General features: G+C 29.5%; 1 protein-coding gene across 1 annotated transcript in view; it reads right to left on the bottom strand.

Moving 5' to 3' along the window:
• Positions 1–4,780: 4,780 nt before the first annotated feature.
• The window catches only part of LOC143432727 (putative inorganic phosphate cotransporter), a 33,827-nt gene continuing 14,609 nt past the window's right edge, over positions 4,781–23,998 (bottom strand). The window contains exons 2-6 of the mRNA XM_076909587.1: positions 21,393–21,529; positions 12,421–12,718; positions 11,025–11,281; positions 7,949–8,098; positions 4,781–5,395 (exon numbers count right to left, since the gene is read on the bottom strand). Coding sequence (XP_076765702.1) covers positions 4,838–5,395; positions 7,949–8,098; positions 11,025–11,281; positions 12,421–12,718; positions 21,393–21,529 — 1,400 coding nt within the window. The 3' untranslated portion in view covers positions 4,781–4,837. The remainder of the gene's footprint in view (positions 5,396–7,948; positions 8,099–11,024; positions 11,282–12,420; positions 12,719–21,392; positions 21,530–23,998) is intronic.

Here is a 23,998-nt window from a genome sequence, read left to right as displayed (position 1 = left end):
CGGTTGTTAAAGTTCATTGGTTGATGCAAATTCTTATAAAGTAACCGTCCCAAACCATTGGTAACGCATACAGGAATTCCGTGTGTCCTAATGTTGACCGTAGCAAGCAATAAACCCAAAAAGCGTCTCGACTTGATCAATACGACAACAACAGGAAAGATTCAAAGTATACGACTAAGACCTTTAGTTGGTATGTATAATAAATAATAATTAACTCGACTTCGAAAGTAATGGCTCTTTCGATATTATTCCTGCTATGGACAACTGCTTGCCAAATGTGGCTATATTCGACAATCTCCAAAGGATAGGTCGACCGTTGTCGTTTTACGAAATTAGTGGACCTGGCTAAATCTCCTTTTGTTTAAGTTATATTTCAAAACAAAATTTAGTGGGTCTTAACAGAAATTATAAACAAATTCTTATATTGAACATTTTTCTTCTTGTAGCGTAGATATATTTCTTTCCTTGTTCTTGAAATTAAAATCAGTTATAAAAAAATCGATCTTTAGCATATCTGATCGACGTCGTGATCCGTCATTCAATTCGCAGTATGCCTGATTTCGACCGTAGTGTTTTTTCTTTTCTTTTCTTTTCTGTATTGATATCGCAATATTATAATACGTACTACGCTAATATATCCTATAAATTTGATAAGAACCAAATCTGCTAGAATATGACGTTTATCTACGTATTCACAAGTTCTCTTCCCCTCACTTTTACGGTTCCCTATCTCGATGAAAATAAATTTCATACTTTAATCATACTTTTGCGAGTCGAAGTTCACGTTGAGTTATTTCTAAACGCGTATCTAATGTTACTTGGAATATGCAAAGGACAACAAATTTATTTATATGCGAAAGGAACATCTGTGACCTTCAAAGTTCTAGAAAGTGACCTTATCCAGAAGTAACTTCTTAATAATTTCGAGCAAGTTTTTTTACGTATGACGATAAAAAATAATAAGAGGATTCGAATTTATCGAAAAGTTTCACTTGATGATTTTGAAGATTTGTTTCAATTACCCTTATAATATGACGCACGGCATAGATAACGATATGGCAAGTAATCGATAAACGTTTTTATAAAAATTAATTCGTAATAGCTTAATCGGAAAACTGATCAAATTCTAATCCAATGCTGAAGTTGAATCAATCTACCAATAAAATCACCAAAATTGAACTTAGATTAATTCGGCGAAAAATTGCTTAAAAAAAGTGAACAAATATTACTAACATTAAAAGCAATAGCTATTGTTGGTATTGCTAGAACATTGCTAAGATTTATGCGCACCTTCAATTGAATTAAACTTCAATATTTAAACAAACTAATTCATGAATATATTACACTAATTCGATTTACAAGTATTTATTTAAAATTGAACATTAGTACAAACTAGTTCTTGAAGATCAATTAAATTCGATATACTTGCTCATTTGTTCTTCTTGTTATTATTTTTGTAAGTGATAACAGAGTAATTAAAAAGAAACCACGAATTTTAAATAAAAGTACAGGACTTTTATCAATAACAAGATTTTTTAATTTCTTTCGAAGACCATCGAAAGGATTCAACGCTATTTTCTATTACTTTTGAGGACGAGGTGGTTTTCGACACGTTCACACCAAAGTATTGCTTGCAGTATATTCGTTTTTTCATATCTACTATTTAAATGACGTATAAAATATTTTTTTACTATAACTAGAGGAAATATTGAAATAGCTATTTTCAAGTAGATGATCCTGTACATAGTGTACTTAAACAATTAGTATTTATGTTACACCATGTAATATAGACTAGATTTTAGACATTGATATTATTAAACAGCCAAGATTAAAAATTTCATATATATTATAATACATCCGTATATATTTGCTTTTGTATAGAGAAAACATTTTATAATTAACTGAAAAATATATGAATGATTTTTTAACATAATTCATTAAATTCTTTTTATAACTATTTCATCTGTTTTAGTTGAATGGAACTCTACCACGAATAAATATTATATATTTGTATACGCATGTTTTACATATACAGATCGCATTTTTGTATCAACTGAAACAATTAATATTATGCTATCAAAAAGTATTAGGTTGTTCAAAAAGTACGTTCCGATTTGGAAGGAAAATTGAAATGCAGCACATCTAAATTTTGATATACATTTATTAAATTATACAGGTGCCACTCTGTTTCACAACTTTCCTCCATCTTCCGGTAACTTGAAAATCCCGTTTTTTTTTCAGAACCCCTCAGGCTTTTCGGCGAAAAACTTGTCTATGTGATATTTTTGTCTCGACCAAAGAGTTGAAGTATTTTCCATTAAGATAATTTTGTAATGATCGAAATAGATGGAAATCCAAGGGCGCGGGGTCTGGTGAATATGTTGGATGAGGGTAGAACATCCCAACCGAGCTTTAACAGCTTTTGTCGAGTTGACGAAGACACATACACGACGCCCTCACGATTCGCTATTTCTGGACGTTTTTATTCAATCGCTGTTTTTAATTCGTCTAATTGGGAGCAATAATTTTCTGAATTTATCGTCTCGTTGTTCGATTAAAGCTCATAATGCAGGGCGAAGATCGGGCTTTTGGATGCCTAAAGGTGATTCATTCCGTTTTCCTTAAGACCTTTTTCGCTCAACATTATTATAAATAATCTATTTTTATCTCCCGTCACTACTTGCTTAAAAAGAGAGTCCCTTAGCTTCGCCTTTTTTCTTTGGTTTTAATATTTTAAATTAGGATGATAAGTTGGAATGTTCGTAATGCTTGGTTGTGACTTGGTTATAACTTAGTTTAATAATGATCTATTTTACACTTTTTACAAACTTATATACATACAAATTGTGGTTTAGCGACCGGCCAATCAGCTTGTTACTTCTTCTTTGGTGTGGAGGTGATAGCTACCCGGTAGTAGCTATCGTAGTATATTAAGATTAATTTCAAACAAATTGTTTCATAATAATTCTAACGTCACGTTAAAACGTTGACTTACTATCGTAATCTCTTTTGAGTCCTAATGTTTATTGAAATTGACACTGCAATAAATAGTTTAATTATTTTTTCCTTTCCCATTTCTACATATTTAAATTATTATTCTTATATTGTTTGTATAGAAAATTTTTATTTTTAAAATTACAATGGATTAAAAAAAGTTTGAAAGTATATCATGCCACTAGTTATAATCGTAATGTAACACAAATTTATGTTTCATTCACGTTGAAAAATTCATTGAACTGAATATTGATATTTACAATTAATCATCGCATTAATCATCACAAAGCATCTTACAGATGTCTGCGTTAAATCTATTTTATATCTTATTACCTAATCTAAAATTACTTGACTTAAAGATACTTGATGCAGGTTGTTCCTAGTCTATTTGTTAATTACATTTTAAAACATTTGACATAATACCTAGATGTAGTACAAACATAAGGTGTTTGATAGGACAATCAAAGGACGTTATGACGTTGCGTCTAATACGTATCACTCCACAGCGAATTAAACACTTTTGTACTTAATGTCCAATTTAATTCAAATTAACGAGTTTACATAATCGTTTTACTGCGTATTTTTGAAATTGTACAGTTTCTGTTTTGCCAATTTTTATCGATGTTTGTAAAAACTAACTCCGAAAGTTAAAGACTGTGAAGTATTAGGAATCCTTATTAGAAGATCACTACTTTTACGTACTTGCTCGTGTTTTAATTTAAAAATTGATAAAAATAACATATAGGAACCGTTAAAATAAATATTAAGATACCGTTAAGGTATCTTATTAACCATTGTTTTCCAAATATATGTTCTTAACCTGAACATGGTATACATTTTATATAGATCTTCATGTTTGAAATAGAATCTCCTCAATAACTATGATGCATTGTAAAATATATCACATTATTATTAATCGATACACAGTACCTCTTTTCAGTTAAATATGAAAGTTATTAAAAAATGTATCAATTGTATTGCTAAGCTTTTTTTAATGTGGAACCAGCATTGTACTATATCATGCATGTTGAAATAAGCAGCCTGAAATTGGATCGTCAAAACGGTAAAAGTTATTGCTATTATTATTATTTTATACTTAATTATCTTTTCTGTAATAAAATTTTTCTAATGAATGGAATATCCAAATTGTATATACTGTGTATATGTACAACCTAATTGTTTAGTTATTGTATGATAGATCAATATTGTAGATTAATAGTTATGTGTTTACCTTCATTTTTTAATAGTTTATTTAAATAATAAATATATATGGTTCATATTATAAAAATACTAAAGAATACTTTTTCAAAGGCATGCCAAAGAATTTCTACATATGTCTATGTTTGATGGTGAAAGTATTTGTTTATTTAGTTCATAACATAAAAAGAATTTTTATAAGAGATATTGAAAGAAAGATTTGTGTATTATCAATTTCTACTCTAATTCAACCTAAAAAATATAAATTTTTGTGCAAAACCAATATAAAATATTTTTCATCTTCATGCCCTCCCTGAAATTCTAAAATCCACGTTCCATGCTTTTAATCTCAGGCCTAAAAATAGGTTTTCGAAAATATTTGATACAAATTTCAATTTTAGACTAGAACAGTTAAAAACAGCCTTATACGTAATAAACTCGAATCTGAATTTTATTATAAAAATTATTAGCCATTTCTATCGAATAATCGAACATTTCTAAATGTGAAAATTTATGTGTATATATATATATATATATACACACAAGGGACGATAAATTTTCACATGTAGAAATATATATATTTCTTCTTCGAACTTTAACAAAGGGTAACAAATTTCTTCGTTTTTTATTTACCGTTTTTTAATGTTCATACCATTGGAATCTCTTTCCCATGTTGTTCCTGTTTTTCCACGGTTTTGGGATTGTTCCATGGTTGAACTTCAGCCTTACCGAAGATAATAAAAATTAAATTCCCTACGACGTAAATTCCTGCGGACAAATAAAACACCCTGTTCCACAACATGACGCGTGTTTCCGTGCTGGCATTCTCTTCACTGTCGACGATTTTGCTGCAGACCAATGGTGCAATTATTGCAATCACAGATGCAATACAATTTGTAATTGACATCATGGTACCAGCAAAATTCGGACTTAAATCAATGTGATTTATTTGAAAACCGCATAGAGATCCAGCATTTAATCCTACAGCCACTGCAAGAATAGCGACCGCCTCAGTAGAGTTATGCACTGGCATCGCAGCAAGGCAGATTAACGCTATCGCTGGTCCCCAGTGTGCGACGGTATTGCAAACCTTCCTGATTACACCTCTCGAAATTCCCTTTGTTAAAGCATAGTCAGCAAACCAGCATACAGGGAAGCTTAAAATCCACATTACCAAATAAGGGATAGCTGCGTTCATGCCGTTCTGGAACATAAAATTTTTTATTTTAAGTAATCTGCATGTACACAATAGTTATATTATAATGCTCTTATATCATGCATTGCCTTTTCTTCTATTGCTACCATTTATATGTAAACATTAAATAGTGAAATGAATTCTGAGCACTGACTGTTACAAAATATTTTTATATTATATATTTTATATGATGTAGATTATATGTCACATCTATGAAACAATAACATATTAGAAGAATGTGCTGGGTTTCTTTAAATCTGCCAATAGGTAATACTAATTGGAATTTCATTCATGAAGCGGACGCAGCTGAGGAAAATGCACTCTTTGCCCTCTGTTAAAGAAATATAATTGAGACTGTCGAAATCACGTGTTTCAATTGCACTTGACATATTTATCCTGTGAGTGTTGTCGCTACAGAAGTGTTCTTCCATCGAATGTCAATCCATCAAACGACGACACCGATTGATACCGTTTAGCCTTGATACACGTATACGAGCGATTTTTTTACGCGTGTTCGTACGCGTGCACCGAGGCTGCTCAAATTGCAATATCCAGGATGGAGCAGTAACTATTAGCACCTCATATATTTTCGAAACTATAAGTTTCACAGAAATTTTTGGTCATATAAAAGTGCACAGTATAAAGGGGCCCATCCGTTGGTGAAATAAGATTTTTGTTGTTACTCTATTGTAATACGATAGAGCATCTTAAAACGAGTTCAACGATCTGTAACATGACGTCACTGAAGGTCATAGAAAGTAAAGAAAGGCGATAATACTTACGGTTTTGGTAGTAAATCAAACATATGTATTGTAAACAGTAGAGAAATGCGTAATGTTTACCGTTTACTTCACTGCGAATAAATACTGCCCGAAGGGCATTTTAATAGTTTGCAGGATAAGTTAAACATGATAAAATTAGTATCGATAAATCGGTCAGTCTGTTCCGACCAACGCAGAGCAGCAATAAACGAAGGATCTTCGAAAGCTGTATTTATGACGCGTTCATGACATCAATGCCAATTTTACATTGGGTTTTTTGCTAGAAGAATTACCTTTACTTAGACGACAATGCACATTATTCATTGATTGCACGAAGGGAAGTGGATAAAAAATTTGAGATTAGATTTCTTTCTGTGGGGGACACTGAACGAGAAACTGTACAAAAAGTACCAACTACACCTTACGACATGTAACAGCGAACTATTACAACCTGGGTGTCAATAAGTCATAATGGTCAGCAATGGTCATAATTTCGAACACCTACTATAAATGTATGTGTCATTTACTACCAAACTGTAAGTATTATCGCCTTTTTCTACTTTCTATGACCTTCAATGGCTTCATGTTACAGGTCGTTGAACTCGTTTTAACATTCTCTATCATATTACGGAAGAAAGAACATACCGATCCATTTAAAAAAATGAAGGTGACCTTCAAATGTTCGACATACCTCCACTTACAAAGAACTATTTTCACCAACGGATGGGCTCCTTTGTACTGTGCAATTTTATATCAGCAAAAGTTTCTGTGAAACTTATAGTTTCGAAGATATCTGAGGTGCTAACAGTTACTACACCACCCTGTATACGCTAAAGAAGAATGAGACATCTTATCTTCTCTTAGGTCTCTCAAATACCTAGGCAATAAGTATTTTAATTCTTTCCATCAGAAACTTATTTAAAACACCATTCGAAATGAATAAGTTAAGAACAGAAAAAATATGACATTTTTTCATAACGTGTCGAACTCGGATAAAATACACGGAGTACTTTTGATGCTTACTAAGCTTTAAATCAACCGACTCGCATATTTCAGAAACATTATTTTGAAATATCAAGGACAAAAATGTTTTCACAACACATTGTATATGTTTTGAATTATTATCAAATCTATTCTATTAACAAATCTATTCTCCTGGCGATATACTTTTTGAGATCCAAAGGCATAAATTTGTTTGATAATTATTTGCAATCAATGATTAGAGTTTGTACTTTTCTACTGATCATAAAACTTCCACATAAATACTGCCTTACAACATGTTACATCCATGTTATAAATTAAAGCGTCTAAATCGATGTGATCACCTATAATGAGAGAATAGACTAAAAATTGTATTAATAAAGTGAAAAAGCAAATTAACGATATGTAGAATAAATATGTAGGAAATTTTGTGACACAGATAACAGATTTAAATGACACGCAACAATAATTCTAGAAAATAATTGATTCCTGCATTATCGATATGGTACACAATATGTGTATAGAGAGAAAATAAGTAGAAGAATAACTTGATATCAAGTTTGAACACAAAAGTATATAACATCACATTGCAACAAAAGTTCAACGACTGTTGACTTTTCGCGTACGATTGTTTAAAATATTGAAATAAAAACAGTAATCAGCATTAATTAAGATTACTTACGAAAAGGTAATTTTTAACATGCAGAATTGTTTAAAACATACTGCTAGGAGAAAATAGGAGTATAAACTTGTACATCTGGCTCGTACGTAGTTATAATATTTGGTAATCAGAAATATATATAATGAAATTTTTACTTACTTCTTCCAAATCGAAATTTAAAACGCTATTCATATATGTTGGTAATTCAGTAACAAGCGTCCAGTAACCCCAGTTTTGTCCACAATGGACTATTATAAGGGCCCACATTGGTCCGGAAGTGAAAATTGCTTTCCATGGTATTTTCTTCACCTGTGATAAACACATCGACAACATATTACTCGCATGTCCTAACAATTTAATACGTAACAAAAATATACGCTAGATATTATACATATCAATTAAATGTACGTTAAAACCATGCACAAGAATATTGATTAATGTAACAGTTCACAACAACAATTTAAATATTTAATACCAGACAAAAAAATTAATGAAATTCTATATTTTTGGATCTATGGAAATTTGTTAAAGAAAGTTTCTATAAAATTGATCTTAACTTCAACTTTTTACGTCGTATTCTACTTGTTACGTCCCGACGTTTGGTTTAACGCGGGTGTGAGTTAAGGGACTAGACTTCGTTGAATAATGATCCTTAACCACTTATGTTTTTTATACTTTATATTTCGGTACTGATGGGGAGTGTAGTCGACAAGGTTTGTGTTCTCGTGTAGTTGTTATTCTTCCAGTTGTTATTCTTCTGACTTTCTAACTATTCCGGCGTATTTAAAGGCTCGCCGGTGGGTGTTTTTTAGCTAGGACATGCGGATTCGTCCTTACACATTTTTCGAAGTTTGGTGAGGGAAGCGGCTGTCGACTATTATTGGTTACTGCAAATTCTGATAAAATAACCGCCCCAAACCGTCGGTCACCCGCAAGTACCCAGTCTTACCCTCGGGTGACGCACACGTGAGTTCCGCATGTTCTAATCTTGACCGTAGCAAGCAATAAACCCAAAAAGCGCCTCGACTTGATTTATAGGAAAACGGCACAAAGATTTAAAGAAACGACGACGATCTTTAGTAGGTATGTGGAGTGAACAGTAATTACCTCGACTTCGAAAGTAGTGGCTTTTTGGAGATTATTCCTGCTACGGACATCTGTTTGCCAAATGTGGCTATATTTCGAACAATAAAGTCCACTGGGACTTAACACTACTCATCACAGAAAGAAAGGTTTTCAATGGCATTCATGGATGACAATTCAACCGTTCCCTTGAAAAGTCTCACTAAATTATGATATATTTTTCAAACTAAACAATAATTATACTGATTAATACGTTGAATGACGTGGAGGTTACCGGTAACCTGCACCCCAATATTAGTAAAAGTGCATAATTAAAATAAATGTCCATACTGGTGATAATGAAACTGTTGCATGATTTTTCAAGAGAATATTATGGTTACCATCCATGGTTCCTTTAACTTCTTGCATGATCTTCAATTTCTAGGCCAAGGATAATCTGACACGTAATTCTGTTTACAAATATCTACCTTTTGCTCTGGTGGTCTTTGTACATATTTGTGCACCCTGTATATACATTTGGCGTACTTCACAAATTTAATAAATGTTTTAAGAATGCATGAAATAATTTTGAAAAATCCTAATATATCATTCTGCTTACGTAGAATATATTAAACCATACAAAGAACAATATTTTAATAAAGATTCATCATTCAAACATGAAATTAACCGTCAAACTTTATATTCTTTTTTGTTTGTTAAATATAATAATATGTTCATTTCGTTAAAAGTTATATTGTTTATTGGGTATGAAAATGATTACATTACTTGTACGCTCGTAGACAATGTCGTCAAACCTGTTTAACACCAGTATGAACAACGCATCTAATATAACAGTATATGTACACATATGTATACATAATAATGATAACTCACACGTAGAAAATACACATATGAACATTTTTTCGGAACAATGTTTTATGTATGTCAAATATGCTAGTGACGTCCTTCGAAGAAATACATGTAACAGTAAGTATCGTATTATGCATAGCGGATAGTGGCAGATGCTCTGCATATCAAGCATGTATATGGACATATAATTAGGTTGTAGTGACCCTCCGACACTCGCCACTAGAGGAACCACTAGGGGAACACAGTTTCCCGAAGGCACACGGTTTCCTATCCGTTTCAATATACAATAACCACTTCTTGACCTATCTCAAACATCCTTGCGTCTAAGGCTGGGTTTACTAAGTAGCCGCACTATAGTAGGCCCATGACGAAACGTTCTTCCTTCTCCCTTTTCCTTCCATCTTTTCTCTTTCATTTCTACAGCAAACGGAAGCACCGCGCTTCAAGGTATTTTACTGATTTTTAAATAGGAAGTCAACCTGACATTCGAAATTAGATGAGCCACCAACGAAAACAAGCTGATCCACATTTTTTGCCAAATTGTATATTATATTAGATATTACTTATATTAAACAGAAACATTTAATTCTTTTCAAATTAAAATCTAATGAATGATTATAAAATCCCATTATTTTCTTTAAATTTACAAGTATTAAGAATAAAAATTTATTTATAAATTGACTTTATTATATTAGACCTGTTCACTCTTAACAAAATAGTATCAACACAAATGCCCATTTTCCTTTTTTCTTTCTCTGATGAATTTCAATAATAATAATTGATGTGATGAAGATAATGAAGATTACCATTTCCGTTATTGTAAATTTTTATGTTACTTTTGTATCTTATAATTAATAATTATTTTGCAATTAAATTTTAAAATATAATAAATTAAATAACTCGTAATTTTGGGGTTTTCTTTATATTATAATCTTGAGAGTTAATATACCACTTCCAAAAGCCAATTTCTGAAAATTGCAGGATTAAGTGACTTTTTTCCAGTCAGTTCAATAAGTGCAATATTTTATATATGCAGTAATGTTGGACAATATATTTTGTATCATTCAAATGGTATGTCAAAAAATATGAAAGTAAAACCTCGCGTAAAAGAAACAGAAACAAGAGGTCGTTTTGACATTAAATTTATCATTTTTCTAAGAGAAACACTGAAAGTTCTTTGCATAATAAAATAAATTCCATTGAAGAAATTTATAACGCATAAATTGAAAACCTAAACGCAGAAAAACAATAAAATGCTACAATATAGTTATAAAAAAATATGAAATAAAAAAATAACTCTTACGGCTCCTTTTTCTTCTTGATCCTTCTCTTCGTCGCTCTTCAAACTATTTTCTATGAATCGTTTTTCTTGTTCTGATATCCTTGGATCTTTAGAAGGACAGTCTGAACCCAAAACGAAGAACAAAATGCTCCAGATTACAGATAATGCACCAAATACATAAAAAATAGATGGCCATCCAATAGCTGATGCTCCTAATACCCCAGAAATTGGAAAAGAAATCACGGTACCAAATTGTGCGCCGGCATAAGCAAATGTACCTGAAATAAATAATATAAAACTTTATTTTAATTATTTACTTAAATATATGTAAATAGGCGTTGTTTTAAGTTAATTTAGTAAATATAAATATTTTTTTTACTGTTCATAGTGCAAATCAATGTTTTACGAAGTTGTATAACTATAGTAATTGCAAATACTTAAAATGTAATACATAATATTATCGCTGGTAGAAAATTATAATAATTGTTATAAAGGATATACGAAAATTCGTTTTTGATGTCAAGCATATGTAAAATTGAGAAAATAATAGTTGATAAACAAATTTAATTACATCGTAATTATCAATGATGAAGTGAATAATTTCATGCTGGAATACCAAATAAGTGTAATGAGGTTATGTAGATACATGAAACAATCGACATAGTAATTATAAATAGTTGCAACATACTATTATATATTGTAGATAACTGTCACGTTTCATATAGGTAAGGACATTACTAAAGGTAGAATATTTTGCCTCTCAAGATTTTAGATTTTTATATCTTTTCCACTGTGACTTATGAATAATACCCATGAACTTTCTGATCAGAACACTATATAAGTTATAATATTACATTTCGTAATTTATACGAATTGTATTTATTTATTTTTATTTTGCCAATAATATTAGTGTGCAGTGCAACTTATTATTGCTAGTAATTAAATGAAAACATCGTATTACTTAAGTGCAAAACGAAGTAACCGGTAATAAGTTTGACAAATTGACAGCACACGATTTTTAAATTGTTTGGCCTACATACAGAATTATATTATAAATGTATACAAAAATCATTTTTAATATCTTGTGGATTCTTCTTTTTCTTTTAAAACATTCTTGGTTTACTTTTAAATAAATTAACATATGTCTCTAGTTTTTCAAGAAATTTTAAACTAATGACTTCTTCATGATTTGTTCGCACTTTTGTTCAATATCAATTTATAAACTTTTAATGCGCTCATATTAGATTCCTTTCTCAGAGACACTTCTTGTTTGTAATTGTACGTAATAATTCTCTCTAATGTGGATCAAAGTAAATAATACTCCGTACTATTACATAATGCTAATTTTGATATAGATTTACGTACTTATTCATTCGTTAAAGTGGAACAATCGAAGAATATCGATAGCAATTCTCACCAAGTCGTGCTCGTTCAGACGGTGGCGCCCACTTTGACAGGAGGGTATGTGTGCACGGTAAAAGACAACTCTGACAGAGACCCATGCCTGCCCTACAAACACAGACAGCTATGTAGTCCCCGTAACGAGCAGCAGTTGGCGTCAAGATGTTCAAGATTCCGCAAAGTAGTATCCCACAACTGAGTAATTTCTGAGCACTCCAAATTCCTGCTATGTAACCGCTTGGTATTTGCATAACTGTGTATCCGATAAAAAACGAACTCAGGATCGTTGATGTTTCTGACGTCCAATTGTACACCTAATTGCAACAGTAAGATAACTCGTATAACTGTTCATTGCGGGGAGTAAAATAAACGCAAATCTATATGGTAAAGAAAGATTAATCTACCACCTGATTTTGAAGATAGTTATTTTTATGTTTATAGTACAAGTGAATGTTTTACAAAGTTGTATAAATCTACTAATTGTAAACACTTCAAATGTAATGTATAGTATTACATTTAATGCTATATATTAATTTCTCTCTGAAAATAATGTGTTATGGTAACTAAGAAACGTGTATATAGTTGTCCTAAAAAATTTTGTCTATTTTCGAAGGATAAAATTAATCCAGTTACGTTCGATAGATACATATATATATATGTTTAGTGATGTTTAGTGATAGATACATATATATATATGAATATAGTTAGATTATATCATATATCGAATGCATAATCGATGCAAATGTATAGTTGCATAATCTTCTGTTAAGTATAAAACTTTCTACTCGCATATTATATATTATTCTATAAATTCCAAACACATCATAGGTGTTTAATTTAAGACTTATGTTGAGTACGTATCTTTTACTCCTTTCGATTACACCGCTCTCAAAGATATAAAAGGATATTAAATTATTTGTATAATAAAATAGATCGATAAAAACTGTTTAATAATAATAATTTACATCGTGTAATAAACGTTAGTTGGACATAATCTACATCAGTTCTTTGGATAGGAGCGATACTAATGTTCCTTAAATCATCAAGGATATGTACTATATGTGATATAACGAAACTCATAACGTCATTTAATTAACATTATTAACAGGCTGTTAGCACAATATAATAATATTGTTTTCATATGAAATAAACTCTTTTTCCTCAAGTATTTTTTAACTATTAATATCATGAATATAAAATAGTTAAAAACAGAAAGGAACTCGTTTTATGTAAAAAGAAAAATTGTATTTTGCTAACAGTGTGTGCAACGATTACTTTCAATTAGATGAAATACTCATATTAATAGTATAAATGGAAACTTGAAACTATTTTCCCGTCTTTCATAAATGGGCATTGGAGTGATTCTTTTTAATCTTATTCGTTGAGCAACAATGGTTTAATAATTGTCACGTAATAACACAAGGACATAGTGCACAATAGAGAATATTATTCGATATATATAACGAAATTCATACGAAGACCATTGTATGTAAATACTTAGGTTTCTTCCTTACTTTTTACAATTATACAATATTGTTAGGTGATACGAGAAAATGTCTAAATATTAACAAAAAAGACTTTTAAGAATTGATTAATAAACACCTTTTACAGTATCGAACTCAAGAGAAAGTCCATTGAATAGCAAAGATTTCCAATTTCAATTAAGCAAAAATTACAAAGCTCATGTATCAAAATTAAAATAAGACATTCGATCCTAATTTCCTGTTGTTTACTCAATAGGAAAGAATTCCCAATTCATATTTAATGTAACAAGCCAGCTATCATTTAACCAAATTAAGTGTCGAGGTGTATAAACTATGAGTCTGCGAGAAAGCAATCAATTTATTAAATTCAGAGGAGAGCATAACGAAACTTTTATAATTTCTTAAACATTATAAACTGCAAATAGAACATAAGAGAACAGTTGTTTTGCCTCACTAATGACCTTTGATATCGATAAAACGCTAAAATAAAATAAAACATTCCATTGAAACTGCAATAATTTTTGTGGCGTCATCGAGCCGAGCGTTATCATAATGGAAAATAACTTCTTTTCCGTACAGAAGTGATGATTGTGCTTTTTTGCAATTGCTGTTCGTAATCGATCCAGTTTCGTCCAAATTAGCATGCCATACAACTTTAATTATGTATAACTACATTATATGAGAAGGCGCGATTAAAAAATAAATGAAATTAAATAGAACATTATCGTTATTTCAAATAAATAACAGAGAGAAATGTTACGTACAAAAGTTGTTGAGTATCAAGGAATACGTAATACTACACATCGATAGTTTCTGCACAAGTAAAAACTTAGAGGCGTAGATATTTTTAGATGGAATATCCAACTTTTTATATTACATTTCGTACTATAACAACTAATTTTACGTATAAACATGCTATTTAAAATTCACGTAACTCTTTCAAACGATTATCTCAACTGTAGTGATTATAGATTATTTTATCTAACTAACCTAACCTAATCTTTGTCATACTTTTAAACCGTGTCCATTTATTGTTCTCATTCTTCGATCGCAAATGGTGGAATAACACAATAGAAATTATTACAGATTAATGGGATATAAGTGATACCGTAATTGAAAGACATTAGAAATTTTCCAAAAAAGTATCTAGTTTAATTGGATTTTTATGATTCCATTAGTATCACGACCCAAGAAAAATTAATAAATTGATAAATGGACTTCGAAGTGGGTTTCATAGCGATTGGTAATTGCTATTTTAAATAATAGTAATACCTATAAATTTCAATTGTGTCATTAGGTAAATATTATCCTCGTATGCAATACGTAAAATCTATTTTGGTAATAATTCCGACAAATTTCTGAAGAATAGTTCAGTAAAAAATTCTGTAACACCTCCAAATGATCAAGTTTTTCCATATTTTTTGTTGGTAATTTCAGTACTCTTTAATTAAATGTTTTATTATGTAGTTGTCAAGTCATTTCTCATTACTTGTACTAAAGCACGGAATATTGTACAATTTGAAAAGTATTATAATTTTTACAAATATTATCTGTCCTAAAGCGATGAACTACAAATTAAACTATTAGAAAAAGTTTGCTTATGAGAAAGCAGATCAATTCTTTCTTCTTGAAGAAAGTTTAAAAACTACTAAGCCAAAAATTAAAACCAGCTTAATATTTTATTTGAAATTTTGTTTTCAAGGACATGAAATAATGCTAATAGTGTATTAGACTATAGAATCTATGACGAAACCTTATGTAGCTAAATCTCTGAAGTGCATTCAGCTATGTATACTCGGAGATTTTATATATGAAAAATTATAATTAAATGTTGTATTTATTAAACTTTCACTGTGCGAACAGGAAGCATGTAAAAAAGAGCAAAAATATCTAATAATAATATAAATGTTTGCATACGACTAATATAATTGTTAGTTGGTACGTACATACCTATAGTTCTTTTGCTGCGTTTTCGTTTTTTGTAAAATCAGTAACGCCAACAGGAGCGAACTTATTTATCCACTATCTATGTTAATTTATAAGTAACAAACAAACTGTGACTTTTCGTTTCTTAGAATTTTTTCAAATATATATATAATGTGTATATGTATAATCATTCTTAAAGTACTGCATATATGTAGAAGTATTTTTTTTACTAGGGCACAATAAAATAATAAAGATCTTAATATTGTTAATGCATTAAAACTTTGGTTACTAGAACTTTGATTACTAAAACATTGATTGGTGGTGAACACATACATTTAATTCATATTATCAATATTTGAAATAGCAACAAACTATCGTCATATACTTTGAAGTTTATTTCTTTTGAATCCTAATAACGAATGTTATCGTTTAGGAAATGAAGAAAGAAAGTATATATTTATGTTTAATATGCTTCCATTTCCTTTTCTCTACCTCTCTCGATCATAATTCTTCATCTACACAATATCATTGAATTATTATTAGCATTTATAAACTACATTCTATTACCGTTCTTCTTACTACATATATCGAAATGTTAATGTAAAGTCGTGAAACCATTTTATCATTATAAACGAAACAGGAAGTAGATTAATGCATAATGAAAATATGACTTAAATTAGTTAATGAATATTGTATTGGTAAGTTAATTTAGATAATGTATGTTTTTAAATGTGATTTGATTTCGTATAACATTTCGTCATTGACAAAATCCATGGATTAGTTTATGTAATTAAATCTTTTAAAAGAAATATGTGTGAAAACATGAATTTTTTGCAAAAATTTTTGTTAATGCCTAATAATACTAAAGTACGCTTATCCTTCTACTCGATAAGAGGAGGAAAAAATTCGAAGAAAGTGCATGTCGTAAACAAACAGTTTTCAAGATAACAACTATACGTGTATCACTTTATAATGCAGTAGGATCTATAAAGCCCAACGACAAATGCCCGGTAGTCGGTGAGACTAATCAATAAGGCTTAAAAAAGAACGTCTTAAGGTATTAACACAGACTCGTACTTCTATCAATCTTTTAATCATAATTACTGTACAGCAAATTGTGTTATAACGCGGTACTCTACGTAAAATAACAGGGTGTTTACAGTCTTCCTAAAACCCGGTTTCTATGCAATACAACTTAAGGGAGTCTCTCTGTAGCTAGAATATTTTTATTATACTTTACGATTGAAATTATTGAGGTCTGTTTTCGTAGTTTTGTTGATAATATGCTGGTTTTCTGAGAATGAGATGGTTTTCAGTTTTAACATAACTCAAGAAGAATCGACCTGACATATGTACTTAAAATACTTTTGAGTTAGATTCAACGCAGTGCGAATTAATTTGGTCTTGTACTAATTCGCAATTTCTTTTAACACTATAACGACGAAACTATTATTATTCTTTGTAATTATTCAAATAACGACTACTATTAACGTTTTTGCGTTATTTATAGTAACACAACAACTGTAAATACTGTAAGACTTTAAAAAATGCAACAATAAATCTGCGATAAGTTGATATGATGATTGGTAGTCTATTAAGCGGTCGTTAAAGAGTAATCGAATGAGTTAGAGGAATATAATTAATTTTAAATGAGAAGTAATACGTAAAGTTGAACAAGATAACTGATGGCAAAACAAAAGAAAGTTTTGATTATTTTCGATGTTACAAATTTTAAATTGATTATACTATTCCAGTAACTCATATGGTTATTATTTGAATGAATTCGCTTGACTGTGTATTTCTTCAATGTATGCTTATCTTTTTTTGGTTTTTATTCATAATTTATATAGACACTTGTGGCGGTGAGTAACAAAAAGAACCAAAGGAGATCCAACTTTGTTAATTATTAGATTTCTTATTTTCTATATTTAGATAATCCTTTTTGCCTTTACACAAGATTTAATATAAATAACAATCCTTGCATGTTGATAGCACTATAAATAACAAAACTGAAGAAGGGTTAAAAAATATTTCTAAACGTTGTTCCTTTGTAAAAGAATTTTACCTCGAAAATTTTATCTGAATCAGAACATACTCGTATTCAGAAGTTTTGCTAATTATGCATTTTCTAACATCAATGCACCTCCTGAACAAGTGCAACTAAACCTTTGTTTGAATCAAACCATATAGCTTTGAATGGATTAGTCCATGCAATTTTTTTAATTACTATAATAAATTATTATAGTATTTACATCGTAAACCTATTAGTTTAGGAGTTAGAAGAAGATATGGGAACATCATGCTGGAAACGTGTTTAATTATTAGCTTGCTAATAACTTTAACTGTAATTACTTTTGTACTAATAAACTTAAGTATAGTTACCTTAGTGCCTTTTGTAAAGATGAAGAAACTACAACAACTATAGTCTATGTAGTTAAAACTCTAGAATTTCGTTTAAGATAAAAAGCGTAATTGCATTTTTCAAGTGCATCAACGCATAATAATTCATAAAACTTTTAGTACTATACATGGAACATTGGCTATACAGACATTACAAGTCCAGTGTCTGTGGAATTTCTCACATAAAATTGATTATATTTCATTTATTAAGGCACAGTTTATATTTTCAAAAATATACATTTTACTTTATTACCAATATGTAAATGAATTTTTCAAATAATATTTAATTTATAATTAATTTCAATACAACTTGTAGGTGTATTTAATTAGGACATCCTATAGACACCGAAACCGATATTGCTGTTACGTAGTCAGTCATTCGATACTCTAGACAGCGATAACTATTATACTGCAGCGAAGACAATTGTATTAATAATAACATTTAATGTATTAATTATGTTTGTATAATTATAATGCTCTTTTTTGCCGCCTCCTAAATTTCATATACTTTAACGGACAATTTCACTTGGAAGAACATTCGGCCACAATCTAATTAGGTATACGATTTATTATAATGTATAAACGTAGTTTTAAAAAGCTAAGTTCTACATTATATACTACTTAATTTTCATTTTGACAATAAGCTATTCGTGTATTATTTTTAGGACATTAGGTTTTCTTCAAGTTCCACTATACACACGTATATTGTATGTTACACTATTATATACGTAATAAAGAATTCATATCTCTCTCTCTTCGCCTTCCATTCTATTCTCTCAACAGCTTTCATAACTTATAAAGGTCATATAACTGACGTCATCACAGGGAATGATTACATTATATAATACGAATATCGTGTGATCGTGTTTCTATTGTTCTGCAATATAACGATAAAGCACATTTTGAAGAAATGTAAAAAGAAGGGTTTCAATTGATTCTGTTATGTGCATTAATAAGCTGACTAGACGTTACAAAATTTTTAGGAAAGTCTCGAATTTTCACTCTTCATCCTGAAATCTTTCAAAGACGATTCACAGCATACGATACACGTTTAGTTTGAATTCTGACTTGTCTCAAATCTAAATCACAAACATCCCCTCTGGAGATAAAAAGAACACGAGAATCTAAGTAAATATAAAAATATAAGTGAGGTTAAAATTAGGTAAGATAGATCGATAATCAGGACAAGTGCCATAAGAATGAGCTGTCTATGATGTGAAGACACAAAAATCTATAGGTTGCACTCTTTTAATGAAAACAGTATGAATACTTTAATATCAACCTCATTAAAATACAAAACAGGAGTTTATAGGTGTTACTATTAGAGAAAGAGTTAGTAAGTCTTTGAGAATTAGGTTCAATGATCTTCAATGATCAAAGAAAAAAAAAAAAATGTTTAGGTTTCATACTGGTTTCATTTGGTCATTTAATAAATTCTATTTCTAACAAAACTATTAAGAGAGTAATATGGGTATCATAAATTCTCAAAAATGTTAAAGACCTATGTCATTTTAATCTTGATAGTATTCCTAAAAATTAACTTCAACAAAATGCTTTTCAGTAATACCATGTCATCGATTAATTATATATTTTTCCAAAAAAATGTAACCAATGAATAACCAATCCCTTGTAGCCAACATTTTTGACGTAATCCAAGACATTTTGAACGCAATCCAAAATTATTAACAAAAGTCAAAATACCACTATATAATATCAACGAAATTACCATTTTTAATGATATAAAGGCTTAATAATATATTATTTCCAGACCTTAAAATGATAAGGATTCGTTGAAGATAATCCAAACAATGTTGGTCACAATGAATGTGTAACATGACATAAAAAGGGGTAAATTATTTTTTGACATTAAATGTAATTTAGACATAAATTATACTTTACACAATCATAATGGTTTGTTTACATTTACATAATCTATATAAAAAAAATTGAATTCTACGAATTTTACTTTCTTGAAAAATTCAATCATGCGTATTGAAAATATCGATTCTAATATTTTAGCAAAGTCATTACTTTTTGTAAAAATTAAAATGTCTCTTTCGATTATAGACTTGAAAATTCCTAAGAAGAAAATCAACATTTCTTATAAAAATGTAGCTATACATTTATGGCTACTGGTTATAATAATTTGTTTGTTCTCTTAAATGTAATACAAGAAATTAGTACTTTAAATATATTCGCATGTTTTGAAAGTCGAACATCTAAAATGATCGATTGAATTCTTTTATCAGGACTTTCCCACATACGATAGCGATATCGAAACTGGAGAACACAAGATGATATTTGTTTTTATGTTATGATGATTGAAAATATGAAATCATACTCTGTAAAGTTAGATTTTTGTTTTTAATTTTTGTTGTTTCTTGATAAAAGGGGGATATATTTATGTTTGTTTCCGTTTAATGTATGTATGCACAAATCGAACAATTTTAATGTTACTTTCGGCTCTGTTTGTATTAGGATGTCCCTAAAAATTACTTTTATTTATATTAAATAAAAAATTAAATTATATGAATTAAATTATATATTATAATTAAATTATATATTAAATAAAATATCTACGTACATATTTGTTTCTTTTTTATAAAGTTCAATAATTGCGATTATCCTAAAGTAACATTTTTTTATGATAAAAAAGACTTTGTTATACCTACATGTTACAAACATATCACCACTTTAAATTATTTAAAATAAAATTTGTTCTATGTTACTTCTTATTAAAACGCTATACGTATATGTAATTCTATTTGAAAATATATAAATTGTATTGATTACAAAAGTCGACAATTAATTTGTAACATAATATTTATGATTATTTTAGTCTTTTTAATTTTTAATTCAATTTTAATTCAATTAATTAATAGTTTAATCACAAGGCAGGAAGGCGCAATAAAATCTATTAATATTTTAAATAGAAGAACTAATTTTACCTTTCAAATCCAATTATAAAATAGTTTGTGTCGATACTCATTCTCTAATTATTCTTTTTACACTATTTGTACTAGTATAAATACGCTAATAACAAACTCGTTAGTAATATATTGGTACAGAACAAAGGAATTTACGTTAACGGTAGGAGATTTTCAAGTTGAAAATTTGCACTCTTCTTATTACTGTATTATTATATTCATGTATATTGATATTTATGTTTAATTTATACCTCAACTTGGGAATTAGCTGTTTGATTACTTTTCGACATTGCGACAACAGCTTCCGACATGCTCACTCGAAGACAATATCCAATCACCATTCCGAAGAAAAGTAGAAGAGTCTGCAAGTGTCTGATTCCAAGTCCCCCTAAAATACAAATATTTGTTGTGAGAAAAAGCATAATTAAATTCATACAGCAAAAAGTAAAATATATAGCGACGTATAATACAATCTAACGCATACGTTCGTGAAATAAAACCTCGATGTGTTATTCTATTGAAACAAGAAGTCTTTATTACTTAAGTTTAGAAGGATGTCTAAACGCTACGAGAATAATACTCTCTCTTAAAAAAAATGATGATGCAAGTCTACATGTCCTTCTGAATACGTTGAAATAATCCAACAATTATACATATTCCTTATATATAATAATAATAATAGTATATATTATTAAATTAAATTGTTATAATTATAATAACAAAAATTAAATATTATCTCTACTTTAAATGAACAGCTGCTTTAAATCTGCAAAAAATTCAATATTATCTCAGCTAATAAATATTAATGAAATATTTAATATATGGTACGCCTCCGTCGTTCTAGAATGACACGCAGTGCTGAATCGCTGTAACAACATTGCTACCAACAAGGAAACGATATCAATTGTCCGATCCTGATTTTAACAAGCTTTTGTAAGATGATAACACACCTACGCAGGTTTCCGATGATACACATGAAATATTAAACGTAATTATTTAATATTTTGATACCTTTACTGATATACCTTGAATATAGTCATATATTAAATACAAACTGTAATTACGAACTAAGATGTTGCATGGTTTGTAAATCAGAAGTTTAACTTAATTAAATTTCTCTTTGGAGTATCATCGTATGCGGTGCATAGTTTATACAGGCAATGTTCCATACATGATAGTAAAAGCTTTTTTTATCTACTTTGGAAACTATTAAATGCACTATTAAAAGGTAAAAAATTGGGTTTTAGTTCTATAATAATTCTCCTCCTACTTTTCTTCTACTTCTCTTCCTAATTTTGTTAGTGCAGTTTGTATAACGTCCGATAATACTGATAACAGATGTAGAAAAGAGTACTGAAGTTAAATTACTCATACCTTTAAAACTGACAAATAACTAAAGCTAAATAATATTTCATATGTGCCATTAGAGACCTGTATTCTGTATACTATAATGTTACAAAACTTCATTAGAATCGATGTCAGACAGTTGAATTCCTTCCTTTATAGACGCGAATGGTATCAAATTACATCATTCATGATAAACTTTAATCTACATTAAAAGCAATTGTTCAATAACGTGCGAGCTCGGTCAGGTGTAAGAAACGAACACAATTAGGTAAGCTTAAACATCTTCTCCCGTAGAAGCTTACTTAAGTACAATATTTGTACCAAAAACCAAAAACATTTGTAATACTGTAAGGGAAATTCAATGTTATTCCTTGTGAAGTTTCATTGTAACGTAATGACAGACAGCTAGCTGACTGAATAACAATTTTTATCTTATTGCTACGTCTAGAAACTTTCATGAAGGATTTAGATTCATTCATAGGGCATCGTAGTTATTCACTGCTTACAAAATTTTGGATCGCATGCTATTTACAAATAATATGTATTTCTTATGCCCAACTATAGCGATTACATTACATTATTCCAGCTAGAAACATTTTAGGATCAATAATTTTTTTCATTTGTACATTTATTATACTGGGTGGGGCAGTAACTATTAGCACCTCGAATATCTTCGAAACTATAAGTTGCATAGAAATTTTTGCTGATATAAAATTGCACAGTACGAAGGGGGCCATCCATTGGCGAAAATAGTTTTTTTGTAAATGGAAGTATGTCGGACATTTGAAGGTCACCTTCATTTTTTTTTAAATGGATCAGTAAGTTTTTGCTTCCGTATTACGATAGAACATCTTAAAACGAGTTCAACGACCTGTAACATAAAGCCATTGAAGGTCATAGAAAGCAGAGAAAGGCGATAATACTTACGGTTTTGGTAGTAAATAGTTACTGTCCCACCCTGTATATAGTAGTACTCTTAATAATGTTCTTAATCAATCTCTAAAATACCATTTGTATCGTAAAAATTTTTGCATCGTAGAATCTCTTTAGATAAGTATGTAAAATATGTGCTGCACTTTCAATCAGGTTTTACTTTTTCAACTTTTCCGTATGTTACTTTATTTGTTAAAAATTTGTGATTGTAACGTAAAACAATTTTTTGACAATTGACGATGCAATCACTGATTGTCGAAGTAGCCCGTTCAATTTTACTGATGCACATACATCACACACTTGTTTCTTTTAATGTAAATAATAGAATGAAAACATTTCGTATTTCGTTGTTCTCTTCTCAGTAATATTTATTGAACAAAACTTAATATATTTATAAACTTTTAGCATACATATATAATAATATAAATGTATTTTATAAAGCAGCGAATTACAAATGAAAATTATTTTTAGTCTTACGAACAAACAATTTAAATGAAAGTAAAACTTATAATTTATAATATCGGTGTATATCAAAATATCCAATATGTTTGGATGAACTCCTTTTTTACATTGCACA

The sequence above is a fragment of the Xylocopa sonorina genome, chromosome 2 (genome assembly GCF_050948175.1).
Source record: "Xylocopa sonorina isolate GNS202 chromosome 2, iyXylSono1_principal, whole genome shotgun sequence".
In the NCBI taxonomy this organism is placed as follows: domain Eukaryota; kingdom Metazoa; phylum Arthropoda; class Insecta; order Hymenoptera; family Apidae; genus Xylocopa; species Xylocopa sonorina.
The sequence above is the reverse complement of the archived record's forward strand: the minus strand, read 5'-3'. Positions and strand labels throughout refer to the sequence as shown.